Here is a 15,051-nt window from a genome sequence, read left to right as displayed (position 1 = left end):
TGCCACCCCCTGTCCCTCCCAAATCAATAAAAGCTCATGAGGTCACAAAAAAACGAGGTAATTTCAAGTAAAATGTGCTAAATGTGGAAATATTCCAAAAGAAAGTTCAAAAAAACCCAAACAAAAAGCAAAAAAAGCGGCGAGCAAAGCCGCCTCCCACTGGGCAACCCTTCTTGTGGGCTCCTGCAGCTGAGGGCTGGGCAAAAAACCCCACACTTGGCACCTTCCTTGGTGCCCCAAATCAGCAGAAGAAAAGAGGATCCCTGCATTCGGAGTGATGCCACACACTTAACAGCTCCAACACTGACACTGACCACACGTCACCAAACCAACTGCATCTCCCCATGGGGGGCTTCACCCTTGCCCTGGGAAGGCAGGGAAGGAGGGAGAAATGCATAGAGAGGTCTTTGGTCATGGGGAGAGCAGCAGCCTCCTGTGCCCCCTGAGCCCACCTGGACACCAGGCAACACCTCAAGGCAGCCTGGCTCACAGCTGGCTCCCTGCCCCAAACACCCTCCTCTGGCCAGGATCCCCCAGGATGCTCTTGCCAAAGCACTTGTGGCTCACAGGGCACCGTTCTCTCCTGCCTGTGATGCCACAGCCTGGGAGCATGAGAACCTGCCAGAATGGGGCCCAAGCCCCACGTGGGAGCTCAGGTCCTCTGCTGGGCATCCATGGCAGGGTCTACGCAGTGACAGAGGACACCAGGAATTAAAGCCTTCCCAGAGCACTAGCCGTGCACACACTTCCAGAGAAGTGCCTCTTTCCTACATGGTCTTCCCAGCAGCACCAGTGGCCAATGACAAGGGTGATGGAGGGCCTGGGTGGGGATTGCAAAGGGTGAAATCTGCCCTACAGCAAGGGTGAAAGGGCAGCAGGCGCACGAGCAGCTGGGACAGCAGTGCGGATGGGGCTGGGGAAGGGGCCGGTGCATCCCTCGCTCCGGCATGAGCTTCAGGATCCTTCCAGCGAGAAGAAACAAATGACAACTGAAAACAAACAAGGCCATGGATGCTGCGTGTTTGGTGAGATTTTTTTTGCCCAGTCATCTGCCACTTGGCCCTGCTGCCCCTCTGCCTTCTCCCTTAGACGTAGCAGAGGTAGAGATAGGTCTTCTCTATCCGCCAGTCAGTGGGGATCTCCTCTGGCTTGTGACCCTTCATGTGCTTCTGCATGGCGGAGAGGCTGGGGCAGTACTCCAGGCAGATGGTGCACTGGTAGGGGGAAGCACCGTTGTGGGTCCGAAGGTGTTTGATCATGGCCGAGTAGTCCCGGGAGCGCTGGTGGCACAGCTTGCACTCGAAGGGCTTCTCACCTGTGGGATATGGGGATACAGGGATGTCAGTGGGGGCTCGGGGCCTCCAGGTGCTGATCAACTGCCCAGCACTGACGCTGCCGCAGCGGGCACAGCCCATAACCAGGTAATGAACAGTAATGAACAACTGAAGGGACTATCAATCCCCTATGAACAACAGTCACGCGCCGGCGCATCCGGGGCTTCGTTATCCTGGCTGCCACCCTGGTCCACATGCCAGCCTTTCTGCCAGGGGACCGGTGTGTCATTGCCAGCATCATCACAAACACCCCAGCATGTACCTGTGTGGACTCGGTAGTGGGTCTCCAGCTGGTGCTTGAGGCTGAACTTCTTGCCACAGCCGTTGCACTCATAGGGCTTCTCACCGGTGTGGATGCGCTTGTGGCCCTTCAGCGTGCTCTCGTCCCGGAAGCAGCTGCCGCAGAACTCGCACTCATAGGGGTGGTCACCTGCAAGCACACGCAGGGGTCAGGGCTGCTGTGACTTCTGTGCCACATGAAAAACAGTTCCCCAGCCTTTTTACCCCAGAAGCCATCCTGGGGACAGAGCATTCCAGTCTCCCCACTTCGGTGTGCTGGTCCCTTCCTGCCTGTACAGAGGCAATGCTCGGGTCCGCGGCATGGTAGAGAGACTGGAGCATGCTGCAACCCTCCTGCCACCAGCTTCCAGGTTTTTCACCTAGCAGCACCAGCACAGACCCAGCCCTGGGCATCTCCCACACTCCAGACCAGGCGGCTGATAAATGAACTCTGGTTCGGCACCAAAGGCAGAATGATTTGAAGGAAAGGTGAGGGCTCCAGCTACTTATTTATTACAACCGCGAAGGCAAGGACAATAAAGATAGATTGATCGTCCGAGACTTTGTTCATGAATATTTAAATATTACTGATTTGTCTTGTCACTGTAATTACAATTTCTCTGTGCCGCATATCCTACAAGCACAGTTTATGGTAAAGAATGGCGAACTGTATTTCACTTGTCCTGCTGCAGATGTGCGGAGCTGCCAAGCGTGTAATGTTCCCCGCATTTCATACATTTTCTTCAGCTGTGAAGGCTTAAGTCATCCACAATGACCTACGTTTTTTCATTATCCCCGTGTCAAACTGCACTCGTGCCTGGGCATAAATTGTCCTTCTCGTTATATACTCACATGCCTGTGCTTTCGCTTCCTCTTTAAAATGATATTTTACTCTCTCCCTATTTGCCGCAGCCCAGTGCTGCGGCCCCTCGCCTCCTCCCGCAGCTGCTGCCTGAGCACCTGGGGGGAGAAGGATGCTGGGGATGCAGTCTGGAGCCCCCCTCCACAGGCAGTGCAGGCGGTGCCTGTGGGCTGCTGTCGACTTGCCACTCCCCATGCCCAGTTCCAAACTGCCACTTTGGCTTTTGATCCTACAGTCAAAGACAGCAATTTTTCAGCCAGAGGCAGCCAGCATTTCCACCCGCCCACTTTTCAGGGGAGCCTAAGCCCACGGAGCACCCTGGCCCTGGGACAAGGGGGAGCATTCTGCAGCTGTGCAGGATGGCACCACATGGCACGATTAAATGTTCCTAAAGCGCTGATGATCCCAGTATTTTTTCACAGCCAGGAGCTGCTAAAGCGGCAGAGGTTGGGGTGGGACACGCGCAGCCCGACCCGCAGCCCAGGTCACCGGATTACTGGCTATAAATAGCTCCAGTGCTCAGCATTAGCATGCTTATCATCAACACACGGTTCCCGTTTCCCACATCGGGACCCCCAGCCCACGTGTGGGTCTGGCAGCTGCCAGCCACAGGCTGAGCAGAACGATCCTCTGCGACACCACCCGTACAACCCCCAGCAGCCACCTTTGCGTCCCTTTTGGAGACTGTGCATGCCCCCTCCTGACAAGAGAAAGAAGGGGCATCCCTGCTCAGCATACGTTTGGCTCCCTGTCAGCAACAGCGGTGGTGTCAAAGAAGGCACATGAGCCTCTCACTTGTGTGGGCACAGGATGGGTGAGGAATGCTTGACCCAGCCAGCTGTGAAGATCCATGGTACTGGCTGTGATCCTGCTCGCTTCTACTCGTCCCCCAAGAATCAGCTCTTTCAGGGATGTTTTGTGACTGGCCCCAAATGCGGGTGAGAGATGCTCTGCGGCCAGGAGCACGGAGCTGCGCAGGGATGCCGTCGGAGGAGCTGAGGACACGGCGCGGGCGCTTTGAGGACACGGCGTAAGGCGGCCAAGCCGTGCTGTCCCGCTCGACAATCCTGCAGCCAAGCCCTGCCCCAGCGGGGCCACGGCAGCAGCAGCTACACGTAGCGCAGGTCGCCCTAATCCCATTAGGGCCGAGCACCAGCTGATTATGTGCATCTACCACCGTAAGCTGATGAGGCGGATATGATCGCGCACCCCCTAAGAAGGTCACGTGCCACCTCAGACCAGATCAACTTATTACACACAGCTTTTTTTCCCCCCCTCTGTTTTGTTTTTCAAGTCCAAGCTACTTCAGTCACTTCCAGGCTTTTAATACAAATCACCTTTCTTCCCCGTATTTCTTTTTTCCACAAGGGCAAGGAGCATGTCCTCGCTGCCCCAGCTTCCAGTCCCCTCGGAGGTGCTGCCGTACCTGTGTGGGAGCGCAGGTGCCTCTTGAGTGCGGTGTGGCTGGGGAAGGTGCGGTTGCACTCGCTGCAGATGTAGCTGCGCACCCCGGCGTGCACCTCCATGTGCTGCTGCAGGGCGCTCTGCGTCTGAAACCGCTTGCCGCACAGCAGGCAGAACACGGCCATGTCTGTACCTGTGGGAGAGGGAGACACCCTGCTTAGGCACTGCCTGGCACCCCAGCCCACTGTCCCATCGCCCCACTGTGTGGGGGTCTCCCTCCCACATGGCAGCAGAAGGGACTCCAAGAGCTGCAGGGCCCTGGGTGTCATTGGGAATCCCAGCACAGGACCCTGGCCACCCTGACCCTGCTGACACTGGCCCTCCGAGGGGAACAGCTGAGGAGGAGAAGTTGCTCTCATTGTACTGGAGGCAGCTGGGAGCCTGGGCGATGCTGAGGGATGCCCAAACACAAGGCAGCTCCTGTGAGAGCTGCTGAGCTCAGGCCTTGTGATGCCCAGGGGACCCCGAGAAGTGCCCCACGAAGCTGCCCTGGGGAGCAGGAGGCAGGATGTGAGAGGGTGACGTGCCCACCCCTTGTGCTGTGTGCGACCCTGAGCCCCAGGGCAGATCCAAGCTCCATACCATTGCCCTCGAGTACAAACCTGGCTGCAGCAACAGAACAGGGACAAAACCCCAACCCAGGTACCCCGTCCATAAACATCTCAGACCTCTATGCTGTTAAACAGTTTGTTTTCTCTTATGCATAGCTGATTGTTCAGAACTGTGAGTCACTGCAAATTGTATTACGCAGGGAGATTAAGCAAATAAATGCTCGCTTTTTGGAGACATTAAAATGTGAGGACTATGGAAATAAAATTAGCTAGAAAATTGTATTAGCAATTCATTAGCAGCACAAGATGTTCAAGGTAACCAACAAATCCATGCAGCCTTCAGGAAGAGCAGGGGCAGAGGGCTGCTTGCCATGCTGCCAAAAACCAACCCTAAGGGAGACCACCAGGGGCAGGGACATGACGGGCAACAGCACCATCAGTGTCATGGTCCTGCCTGGCACTCGGGCAGGTGACAGAGAAGGATGCTCCTGGGCAGCCCCACACCTCCAGCTTGGGAACCGTGGGACACGGGCATCCTGGAGAGCATGACCTGCTCTGCCACTGTGCCACCACCCACCCAGGCGTGGTGGCACGCTGCAGACAGCTCTGTCCTACTGGGGATGCAGGAGCTGCCTGGAGGGATGCTCAATCTCAGCCTTGCACTGGGCTACCCAAAAATATTCCCAAATCTGAAAAAAACCCACAGTGAAATGGGAATAAAAGCAGCAAGAGAGGTGGCCCCGCACGGGAGCTGCCTTTCTCCCTCTGCAGGGATTTATCCAAGGGGGCTTCGGGCTCACGTGCCCCCCACGCAGCTGCGGACAAAACGCTCCTGAGACAAAAAAAAAAAAAAAAAAAAAAAGCAGGCAGCCCCGAACGGGCAGTGCGAAGCAAATCCCAAGAGGTATGTGGCCCCGCGGCCCTCGGCGGCCCCGGCGGTGACAGCAGGACGGGTCAAAGGTCCCCGGGGCTGAGCCCCCAGCGCCGCGGCCAGCTGCGGAGCGGAGGCCCCGGCCGGCGGGACGCCGGCCCCGATAAATCTGCCGCCAGCAGCCCCCGCTGGGGCCGGGGACAATGGGCTCCCGTGGGGGCGGAGGGCAGGACAATGCCGCCGGGCCGGCGCGCGGGGCCGTAACAAATCCTCCCTGGCACCGTAGGGCCCTCATTTGTGAAACTAATTGGCCCCCGCTTGAAAAAAAAAAAAAAAATAAAAATGGGCTGACTCCAGCAGCCACAGTGATGGGGACGAGCTGCCTCGTGCGTGCATGGGGGGACGGGGCTGTTTGCTGGAGCTGGGCGTCCCCCAGGTGCTGCTTCCTGAGACCTGAAAAAGGCTGGTTTTAATTTCTCTTCCCCCACCCCCCCCGCCCCCCCGCTTTCATCAAGTAATGTATCAGTGAATAAACACCCCAGACTGGGAGATCAGTGCGTACCGGCACGGCCAGGGAAGGCACACGGCTCCAGCTGTGCTCTGAGAGCAGAGCATCTGCGTGACACAAAGGCTGATAGCGGCCAGGCGCAGAGGAGGAGGATGTGGGGATGGCCCTGCATCCCAGCATGGAGCCCGGCAGCGGGACATGGAGCAGGGAGCTCCGGCAGCGCTTGTTCCCAGCCCTGAGGCTCTGCAGATGACGCTCTGCAGCAGGCACCACGCCAGCTCTGCTGGGCACCGTCCCACCGCCGGCCTTCGAGCCGCTTGATTTTTCTTTAAGCTACATGCAAACTATGTCACACCTTTGGAGAAGGGATGAGAAGTGGGAAAAAATGGCAAAACTCTTGAGAGGGTGCAACGCTGGGTGACACAGGACTCAGCCCTGTGTCCTGTCGTGAGTGCATCCCTGGGCTCCAGCCTCAGAAGCCCTGAGCCAGCCCGCAGCCATTGGAAGAAAAATCACCCCGATAAAGAAATGCTGCCGCCCCAAATCAGTGAGAGACGGATTTATTCATTTCCCTGACATTTTAATGGTTTCTCCCCTTTTTGCGGGAAGATGATTACAAATTAAGCAGCATTTAAACGCTTTTTACTGTCAACAATTAAAAGGGGTGAAGGCGGGCAAGCAATTCATTCCCCAGGAAACGCGCTGGCTCTCGGCGGGCGCCGCTGGCCCTTCCCTCTACTGTACACTGCACAATGGCCCCGAGCACGCCATTAATTTTGCAGGACGTTCAAAAGCAAATTAAAATATAAAAAACCCCCGGGCACAAAGATAGATACCGAGGGAGGGGGCGGCGTAGGTCAAGCTTGCAGAATTGAAGTCGTAGCAACTGGGGAGGTTTAAGCACAGCCCTACACACTGTGTTCAGCTGCCACCTTTGCCCACCACCCCTGGTTTCTGTGTCCCTGCCAGACCCAGTGCTGTGCCAGCAGCTGAAAGCCACTAGTGGGGCAGCCGCTAGCACTGCCACAGGGCTCCGAGGTGGAAGCTGGAGCGATCTGGGTGTTGGATGTTCTTTTGGTAAGCGTGTTGGCAACATCTTGCAGGGTCTTTTTAAATACGAGGTGGTCCCAAAACTGGTTTTTAGGAGAGGGATGCTGGATGGAGGGAGGGAAAACCCTACGGCTGCAAGGCCTGAGATGCACATCCCTGTTGTCCAGTAGCTTGGTCCCAAAGCAGCGCAATCGCCAGAGAAGTGATGACGAGCGAGATGCGGCGTGTGACAGCGCGGCCCGTCCGAGCTCAGCGAGGGATGCTGCAGCACCGCCCCCACCTGCTGCCTCTGCCAAAGCAGGAATTAAACTCGAAACCTCGCGACCGGAGAGGGAGGCAGGGTGGGGTGGGTATCCCTCGGCACTGGGCTCTGATGGTTTATGGATGCGGGAGGTGCACCGCAGGAGAAAGGCGACACGTCCCCTTTAAAAGGAAATATAATTTACAGTGTGCAGCCAGGCGGGCCATAGTTTCAATCTCGTTTACTATAGAGAAAACTCTGCTAGCTGTTCTCTATCCCACAAATCCGATTTAATCAGACAAGCCAGCCAGCGTGGCTTGAAGTAAAAACGGATAATTAGTAAACAGAGAGCTACTTCAGTGCTTCATTGGCATTCGAGCCGGGCTAGTGTGTCGCATTTAAAATGCAGTCTGATGAAGTTTACAAAATCAAACCATTTGTTACTCCTATTGAAGAGGCTTCAGGCCACTTGCAATTAAATTGGAATTAGTGCTTAGAATGAGATACAGCAAATTCATACTAAAAAGGGATCTGACTTTCAGACATTTGACTTCAAGTTTTTCCCCCCATGCTAGAGCACACGTGCATGTGCTGGCCTGCTGGCCCCCAAGAGCCCCTGGCAGCACTGCCAAGCCCAGACCTGCTGTGTGGCTGGGCAATGGGGTGACTCAGGGATGCTGTGGCAGCAGGAGGTAGTGGACAAAGGGAGAGGTGCCACTCTGCAGCTGCAGCAATCGCTGCTGAGCCCCAGCATGGTGGCAGCACGGGGCTGGCGGTCCCAGCGTCGGGATGTGCAAACCAAACTGCCCTCCTTGAGTCCTCTTCATAACTGTGCTGCCATCCTTCCCTGCCTGTCCTCAGACCCATGCTATCAGACTTGAAAAATGAGCATATCCATCCACTATTGAAATAATCAGGAACATGGAATAAAAGGCTGTGGAGGGGCGCACTGGGAAGGCTCCAGTATTATCACGGGCATGAGCATGCTCACAGCAAAGGATGCTGACAGAGCCTGCTGCTGCCTCATGCACACACCCTAAAACCCCCAAACCCTTGGCTCAAGTCCTGATAATTCAGGGTCTTCCACAAGGCTCCCTACTTCACTCTGCATGTTGAACATCATCTCTTACATGGTGCATGTGCCAGAGATGACCTGACACTGCTGTCCTTACAACAAAGGTGAACGGCTCCAAAACATCCTGGCCATGCAAAGCGGGAGCCCAAAGACTGTTGGCACTCCTGAGGTGAGATTCTGGGGACATTTGATGATTTTTGTCAGCATGTCAAAGGCTCTCTACCAGTCTCTACCTCCCAGCCAACACTGCTGGCTGCTGGTGCAGGGGAAGCTGCAGGCCCTGGTGTGCAGAAACAGCAGCACTAGGGAGGAAGGTGCCATTGGCAATGGTGGCAAGGGAGTGGCCGAGAACCCTCCCTTTCAGCCTGCCTACAGGAAGGCTGGGAGAGGCAACAGTGCTGGCAAAGGGCACATTGCCTGGAGCATCCCTGTCACAGCTCCAGCACCCAAGCACAGCTGGCCTGAAGGACAGCCTGAAGGTGCCCAGCTCAGCCTGACACGAGGGACCCTGGGAACACTATGCACATCCTGCTGTCATGGAGTTGAAATGCAGGCAGCAGAAGAAAGTGGGCACCAGCACAGTCCTGGGGACACTGGTGGCAGCACCAGCACTGAGGCTGCATTTTGCCCCAGGATGATGGTGGATGCATGTTCAGGTAAGAAACCCAGTGGTGTTTTTGGTGGCAGCACCCAAGTGCACCCACAGGCAGGTGCAAAGGAGCCCTCCCTGAATGCTGCTGGTGGGACACAACACCTGCAGATGCCTGACGATGTAGTGGTGTTGTGCAGGGCTGTGTCATGTGGTGCCACCTGCTCCAGTGCTACTGAGGGGTGATGGCATTCATTACTGTGCTGACAACTAGTCCCTACAACCTTCATGGTTCAGTGGAGAAAGGGGGGAAAACCCCCATAAGATAAACACAGGAAATGCGTGTGTTCTGTGCCAGAGACACCAAATCATCCCGGTTTCAGAGGCTGCCTCTGGACTCCACAGCTCAGCTTCTGTGCTAATTAACATCTTTATGGAAGGCAACTTTTCCCAAGGGGACATTTGTTTGATTATTATTATTTACTTAGAGATAGCACAGCCTTCTTCCCAACTTTAACTGACTATGGAAAATTAATTCTTAAAAAGCAGCCAACGCTTCCTGCTCTCCTGCCCCTGCTGGTTTTCCTCCTGGGCTGGATGCAGATACTCTGGCTGCAACAGGAGGGCAGGGCAAGCTTCTGGCACTGCCTGCTGCCTCCATGCCAGCTCACCCTTCTACAAACGCTGAGGAAAGCTCTGGCATTTCAGAGCAGTTGTACAACAACTGACCTTGCAAGCACAGGAGATTAACAGGCTCCCCAAAATAAATGCCTCATTTTTTGGTCTTGCGGTGATGCACAGGGCTGCTTCCCACCCAGCCACGCTCCTGCTCTCCTCATTGCCCATGGCAGGATGAACACGGAGGATGTATGGGATACTGGTGCCCGCAGCAGCCTGGGCAATGTGTGCCAGGCCATGAGCTGCAGCTCTGGCATGGGTAGCTCATGCCTGCTGGGGGTGATTTATTCCAGGGGCCATCTGGACCTGGGGGACAATGTGGTTCCATATCCTCGTGAACTGGCTCATTAGTCACACCCTTGTGGCTTAACCTCTCTGTCTGCCTTTGAGTATGGTGGGACAAGAGCATCCCCTTCTCGCCTCCCTTTTGGCAGCCCGTTGCTCCCCCATGCCCAACTGGTGGCACCTTGTGCCTTCCCCAGCACCCTCCATCTCCATCACTGTCACCATCACCATCATCATCACCTTCCCTCACCGCGTTTCCTGTGATTGCTCAAGCCAAGTGATTACGAGGGCACGTGTGGGGAAAGAAGGAGCCAGGCGACGATAAGTGGCGGTGGCTTTATGGCAACAGGCACACAACTCATTCGTTTCATGTTTTGCAGAATATAAAAGCGCCGAAACATCTTAATTTTAAATTCTTATCATTGAATTTACTGCTTTTCTCTCGCAATGATTTGTGTTGCTTTTTAATTTTTACAGTCTCTACAGAAGCCAGATGCTACCGCCTAGGGCCAAAATAATAAAAACCCGCTGCAGTCGCGAGTTACAGAACAAAAAGGAAACGCGCGACTGACAGAAGTTAATATCTCAATTTAACAGTGCTGCTCCGCTAATGATCCTTTGATATGTGTTTATTTAGAAAGGTCTGATCTTGACCTTGAAAGCAAACTAAACCGCAAAGTCTTTATGAGAGGAGAGAAAGACTTTATTTATAGACTGGCTTTGCGTCAATCACGGCGGCAGCTGGACCCGCGCTGGGTGAAGCTCTGCGGCTGCCTGTGGGCCCAAATGGGGTGTTCCATGGGAAATTAATTTTTGGGAGGGTGTGGGATCAGCTGCCATGGGGGACCACAGTGTGTCCCCCATCTCCAGGGCAAGAAGCTGAGCTCACCATGGAGATGCAATCCAAGGGATATGGGCAGCTCCAGACCTGTGAGGGATGATCTTGGGGAACAGTACTGGTCCAGCCACACCCCTGTACCCAGAACAAGCCAGCCTGGAACACTGCATGCCTAACCCCATCTTCCAGCCCTGGAAATGCTGCCTCTGCTCCCTGGCCTACTCCCTGAATGTGACCCCCAGGTTTTGGAAGGAAGGGATGTTGTTCAGCATCACCCCAGCCCACACTGACAGAGCCTGAGCAGACTTTCCTCCTTTTCCTGAAGAAACTTGAGTGCTGTGCAAACCTGGCAGAGGGAGTTTTTAAGGGCCAATCTTTTTTATGGCATTTTCACCTCCTGGTTGGGGGAGGTGGGAGGTTCCTGAGCTTTTAATGCTTCTAACCTCGGATTGCACTGTGGACACTTCACGCCTATGGTGTGCTGTGGTCTCCAGCCCAATTTCCATTTTTTTCAGGCCAAACAGTTTTTTGAAGATGTTTGCAGCCCCTAAAGCCTTCTGGTCAAAGCTGGAGGCACATCCCTCCTGCAAAGCGGTAACCCCAAAGCCTTTTTATTGTACTGAATATGTATCAAAATATATCAATACATATTAAATTCATTCAGGCAGACTCATGATCATTCTCGGCAAAAAACATCATTCAGCTGTTTTAGCACTAAAGGTACTGAGGGAAATCTGCCCCCTTTCCTGGTAAAACACATCACCTGGCCAAAATGCAGTAATCTGGTATCTGAACATCTATGTGCAACACTTCCCTTTTGTGCTGCTTTCCCCTAAACTCACAGCATTCTGGAGAATGCCAGATTAATCCCTGCCATTCCCCAGGGAACTGCATTGGGACACCTCTGCCTTTCCTGAGAACCAGTTTCTCTGGGGCAACCACCAGCAAATCATGGTGGCATTTCTGGCCACTGCATCAGACGGGAAGCTGTCACACTTACTCGTCATCACTGCACCAGCTTCCCAGATTTCCTCTTCCCAGTTGGGAGCTTGGACTGAAATCAGATGAAGAAATAATCTGACCTTCTGGTGAAAACCCAGAGTATTTCCTTCACTGCTTCTGAACTGTTGTTCAACTGATGTGCTAGAAACTGCTCCATCTCCCAAAAAAGAGCTTTGGTGAAGAGACTGAGGGGTCTTACCACAGGAGACCACTATCATCATCAACACTGCCATCATCCCACCTGGCAGAGAGCACCACCCGCCCACTGCCAATCCGTTCCACGCGTGCATCTCTCCTGTTCAGGGTGACACTGTTCTGGCATCCTCCAGTCCCACGGAGCAGTCATGAAGCCCTGCTTCACACCCCAACCAACAAAATGACCTTTTTGGCACTGGGGAGGCTGCCTGGCAGAGCCTGGCCAGTGGAGTGACCGGCTGTCGCGAGGCACAAAGCCGGGACTCGCAGCATCTGCTTATTATTCCTGCACCCCCATCATTAAAAAGAGAGAAAAGATGAAAAGGCCCCCTTGGCAAAGCTGGGGAGATGTGGAGCGGCACCGAGCGCAGCCTGGCCCCCAGTTGTTGGGGGTTTTTGTACAGCTGGGAGACGCGAATCCTGGGGGACAAAAGTAACTGCTAAGGTAAGTTAAACCTTGTCGAGATGAACTTTCCTGCTACTTTTAATTAAAAGTTCTTTGGAATTAAAAAGGACACTATTCAGGAAAGGCAGAAAAAAAAAATTCATTGACACCAGCCCGCCCCCCTCCCCTTTTTCCCAAGGAAAAGAAAAAGCTGTTTTTGTGTGTCTGCTCACCCAGCCCGCACTGTACAAAAGGAAGCGGATTTGCAGCAAGACACATGAGATGACCCCCTGACCCCGAGCCGCTGAAAAGTCCTCAATGGCATAAATACCAGATAATCAATCACATACCAGGAGGGCCGGTCCCCCTGCCCTCGCCCCCGCCGCCGGGTTTATGAGAGATGCACTGTAAACGGACACCGGCTCCTGACGGGAGGCCCCTCTCGGCATTCCTCTGCTGGACCAGGAGACCCCGGCCGCCTCTGAGACCGTGTTTCATCCCTCTTTTATAAAGCCCAGCATGGAAATGCTGAGCATCCTCAAGCTTGCCATAGCTGATCCCTCGTGCTCCAGAGCAAAGGGGGACAGAGACATCTGTCTGTGCTCTGGAGAGATGGCCAAGCATTCTCTGTGCCACCACAGGGCAGCACGTGGCCAGCGCTGAGTTGGGCATGCAGAGACCAGGGAGAAACCAGCCCCGTTTACAGAGGCTTTGCTTTTTGAGGGGCTGGCTTTGTGAAGTCTTCGTGCGTTCCAGCAGTGACTACCATGTCATGCTGTGCTCCCCTATGGGGCTCTTCCCAGCACCCTGAATGCCAACAGAGGAAGGCTGTTGAGTCCTTCCAGTACTCCAGGGCAACAATAGATGTTAAAACTTTCAAGGGAGGGAAGGGAAAAAACTTGCAGTGATACTGCACAGGTTTGGTTAAATGGGGAGCCACTTGGCAACTAAATTTGATAATGCCTTTGTCCATGGGTCAGAGGTTAAATATGTTCACACTAATCCCCTTCATCTAGAATTAAAGGACAAGAAAGATTTCTCCGTAGCTTAGCGAGAGGGCTTTTCTCATCGCGCTTTAAATAGTATTTGCACAGGAAAATTAAAGGCGGACCATTGGCCCCAGTGCCATCATGGCTGCACAGCTCTGCCACGCTCCCATCTCCTTTTGGTGAATCCACCAGCCTGCACAATGCCTGGCCTCATCACATTTCCCCATGTGTGCACCAAGGAGCACAGGGAATTCTTGCTGCCATTTGCTGTCAAGGTGGCAGAAGCAGCCGTGGTTTGGGAGGCAGGGAGATTCCCAGCTACAGGAATGTGCACCAGGACTCAGATTTCAAGCGCTGTCACAGGACATTACTGTCAGACAAAGGGGCTCTGTGCTGCGCCCCCAGGACCCGCTGCCCCCAGACCCTCTGTGAGCTGGGGCCGGCACCTGAGCATACAGAATCCACTCTTGCACCCAACAGAAAATCTGCAAAGCATCGGCGGTCCAGCCCAGCCCAGCCCAGCCCAGCCCAGCCCAGCCCAGCCCAGCCCAGCACATCCCTGCTCAGCCCAGCCCAGCCCAGCCCAGCCCAGCCCAGCCCAGCCCAGCCCAGCACATCCCTGCTCAGCCCAGCCCAGCCCAGCCCAGTACAGCCCAGCCCAGCCCAGCCCAGCCCAGCCCAGACCAGCCCAGACCAGCCCAGCAGCGCTGGCGCTCCCTCCCCCTGCCGGGACTGTGCAGCCCAGGCGAGCACGGGAGGGTTAATTACCTCTAAGCGTACTTAATACTACAGTGCATTATCTCTAGCTATGGAGAAAAGCACGATCTGAGGTATTTCCCCCCGAAGCCTCGTTGGGCTGCTCTCAGAAAACCCTCCTGAGTCCTGTGGAATGGTAACAGAACGTCACAGGCAGCCCAGGAAGACGTCGGGTTGGTTCTGGTAAGGAAGTGTACCAGCTGCTCATGCTGGCTGCTTGTGCCAGGCATTGGTCTGATCAAACTGTGGAAGGGGATGCAGCAGGACAAACCACAAACAGCATTTCCCAAATCTGCTGCTAGAGCAGGGACATTGCAGATGGCTGTTGGTGGCCAGTGGGACCACTGAGAGAGATCCCAGCCACTGGCAGAGTCATGCCAGCATCCTAGCAGAGCACTGGCCAGACCATCGATCGCAGTGCCACACTGAGTGTGAGGCGAACAGAATTTGTGTTTCAGTGTGATTTATAGCTCACATCACCAAACTCACGTGTTATGTTCCACTTGCTCAAGATCTGGAGGAAGCAGTGTGCCATACATCTGCAGCATCACTGCAAGGTTTTGGGCTGGAACCATTTTGAGGCAGAGAAAGCAAAGCAAATGTGAGGAGATAAGACAAATATGTAATCAGTTGGACTCAATGTACATTTGCCAAGAACAGGAGTGGTGTGTGCCCGTGTGACAGTGCAGCTCCAGTGCGATGCCCCCTCCACCTCCTCCAGCCTCCCACACAGTCCTTGGCAAACCCAAGCCAGCAATGGGGTTGCTGGGATGCTCTTCTATGGAAAAACACCGAGAGCTCTGGCATATAATACAAAAATAATTTAAAAATTTTTAAAAATCCCCGTGAGGTCGTTGAGCAACACTTGCCATGGGACCCAGCGTAGGGGCATCCTGCCATGTCTGCTCCCAGGTTCCTGTTCTCACACACCAGATCTTTCTCCCTTTGCACTTCTGCTTATATAGCACGACTGTTTTGAATCTCTAAAATAATGTGACAAGTTAATGATGGCACAATTATCTAAATGTTTAACAGACATGTTATCTAAGTGAATCAGATTGAGATTCCATCCCGCTGACAATAAACATCAATGGGAGAG

The 15,051-nt window shown here is 54.2% G+C and overlaps 1 protein-coding gene across 2 annotated transcripts in view; it reads right to left on the bottom strand.

Moving 5' to 3' along the window:
* Positions 1-1,085: 1,085 nt before the first annotated feature.
* ZBTB16 (zinc finger and BTB domain containing 16) overlaps positions 1,086-15,051 on the bottom strand; it is a 50,879-nt gene continuing 36,913 nt past the window's right edge. For both annotated transcript variants that reach the window (XM_062508751.1, XM_062508752.1), the window contains 3 exons: positions 3,902-4,072; positions 1,597-1,764; positions 1,086-1,315 (listed from right to left, as the gene is read on the bottom strand). In XM_062508751.1, the coding sequence (XP_062364735.1) occupies positions 1,086-1,315; positions 1,597-1,764; positions 3,902-4,072 (569 nt within the window). The remainder of the gene's footprint in view (positions 1,316-1,596; positions 1,765-3,901; positions 4,073-15,051) is intronic.

This window comes from Cinclus cinclus, chromosome 25, assembly GCF_963662255.1.
Source record: "Cinclus cinclus chromosome 25, bCinCin1.1, whole genome shotgun sequence".
Taxonomy (NCBI): Eukaryota; Metazoa; Chordata; class Aves; order Passeriformes; family Cinclidae; genus Cinclus; species Cinclus cinclus.
The sequence above is the reverse complement of the archived record's forward strand: the minus strand, read 5'-3'. Positions and strand labels throughout refer to the sequence as shown.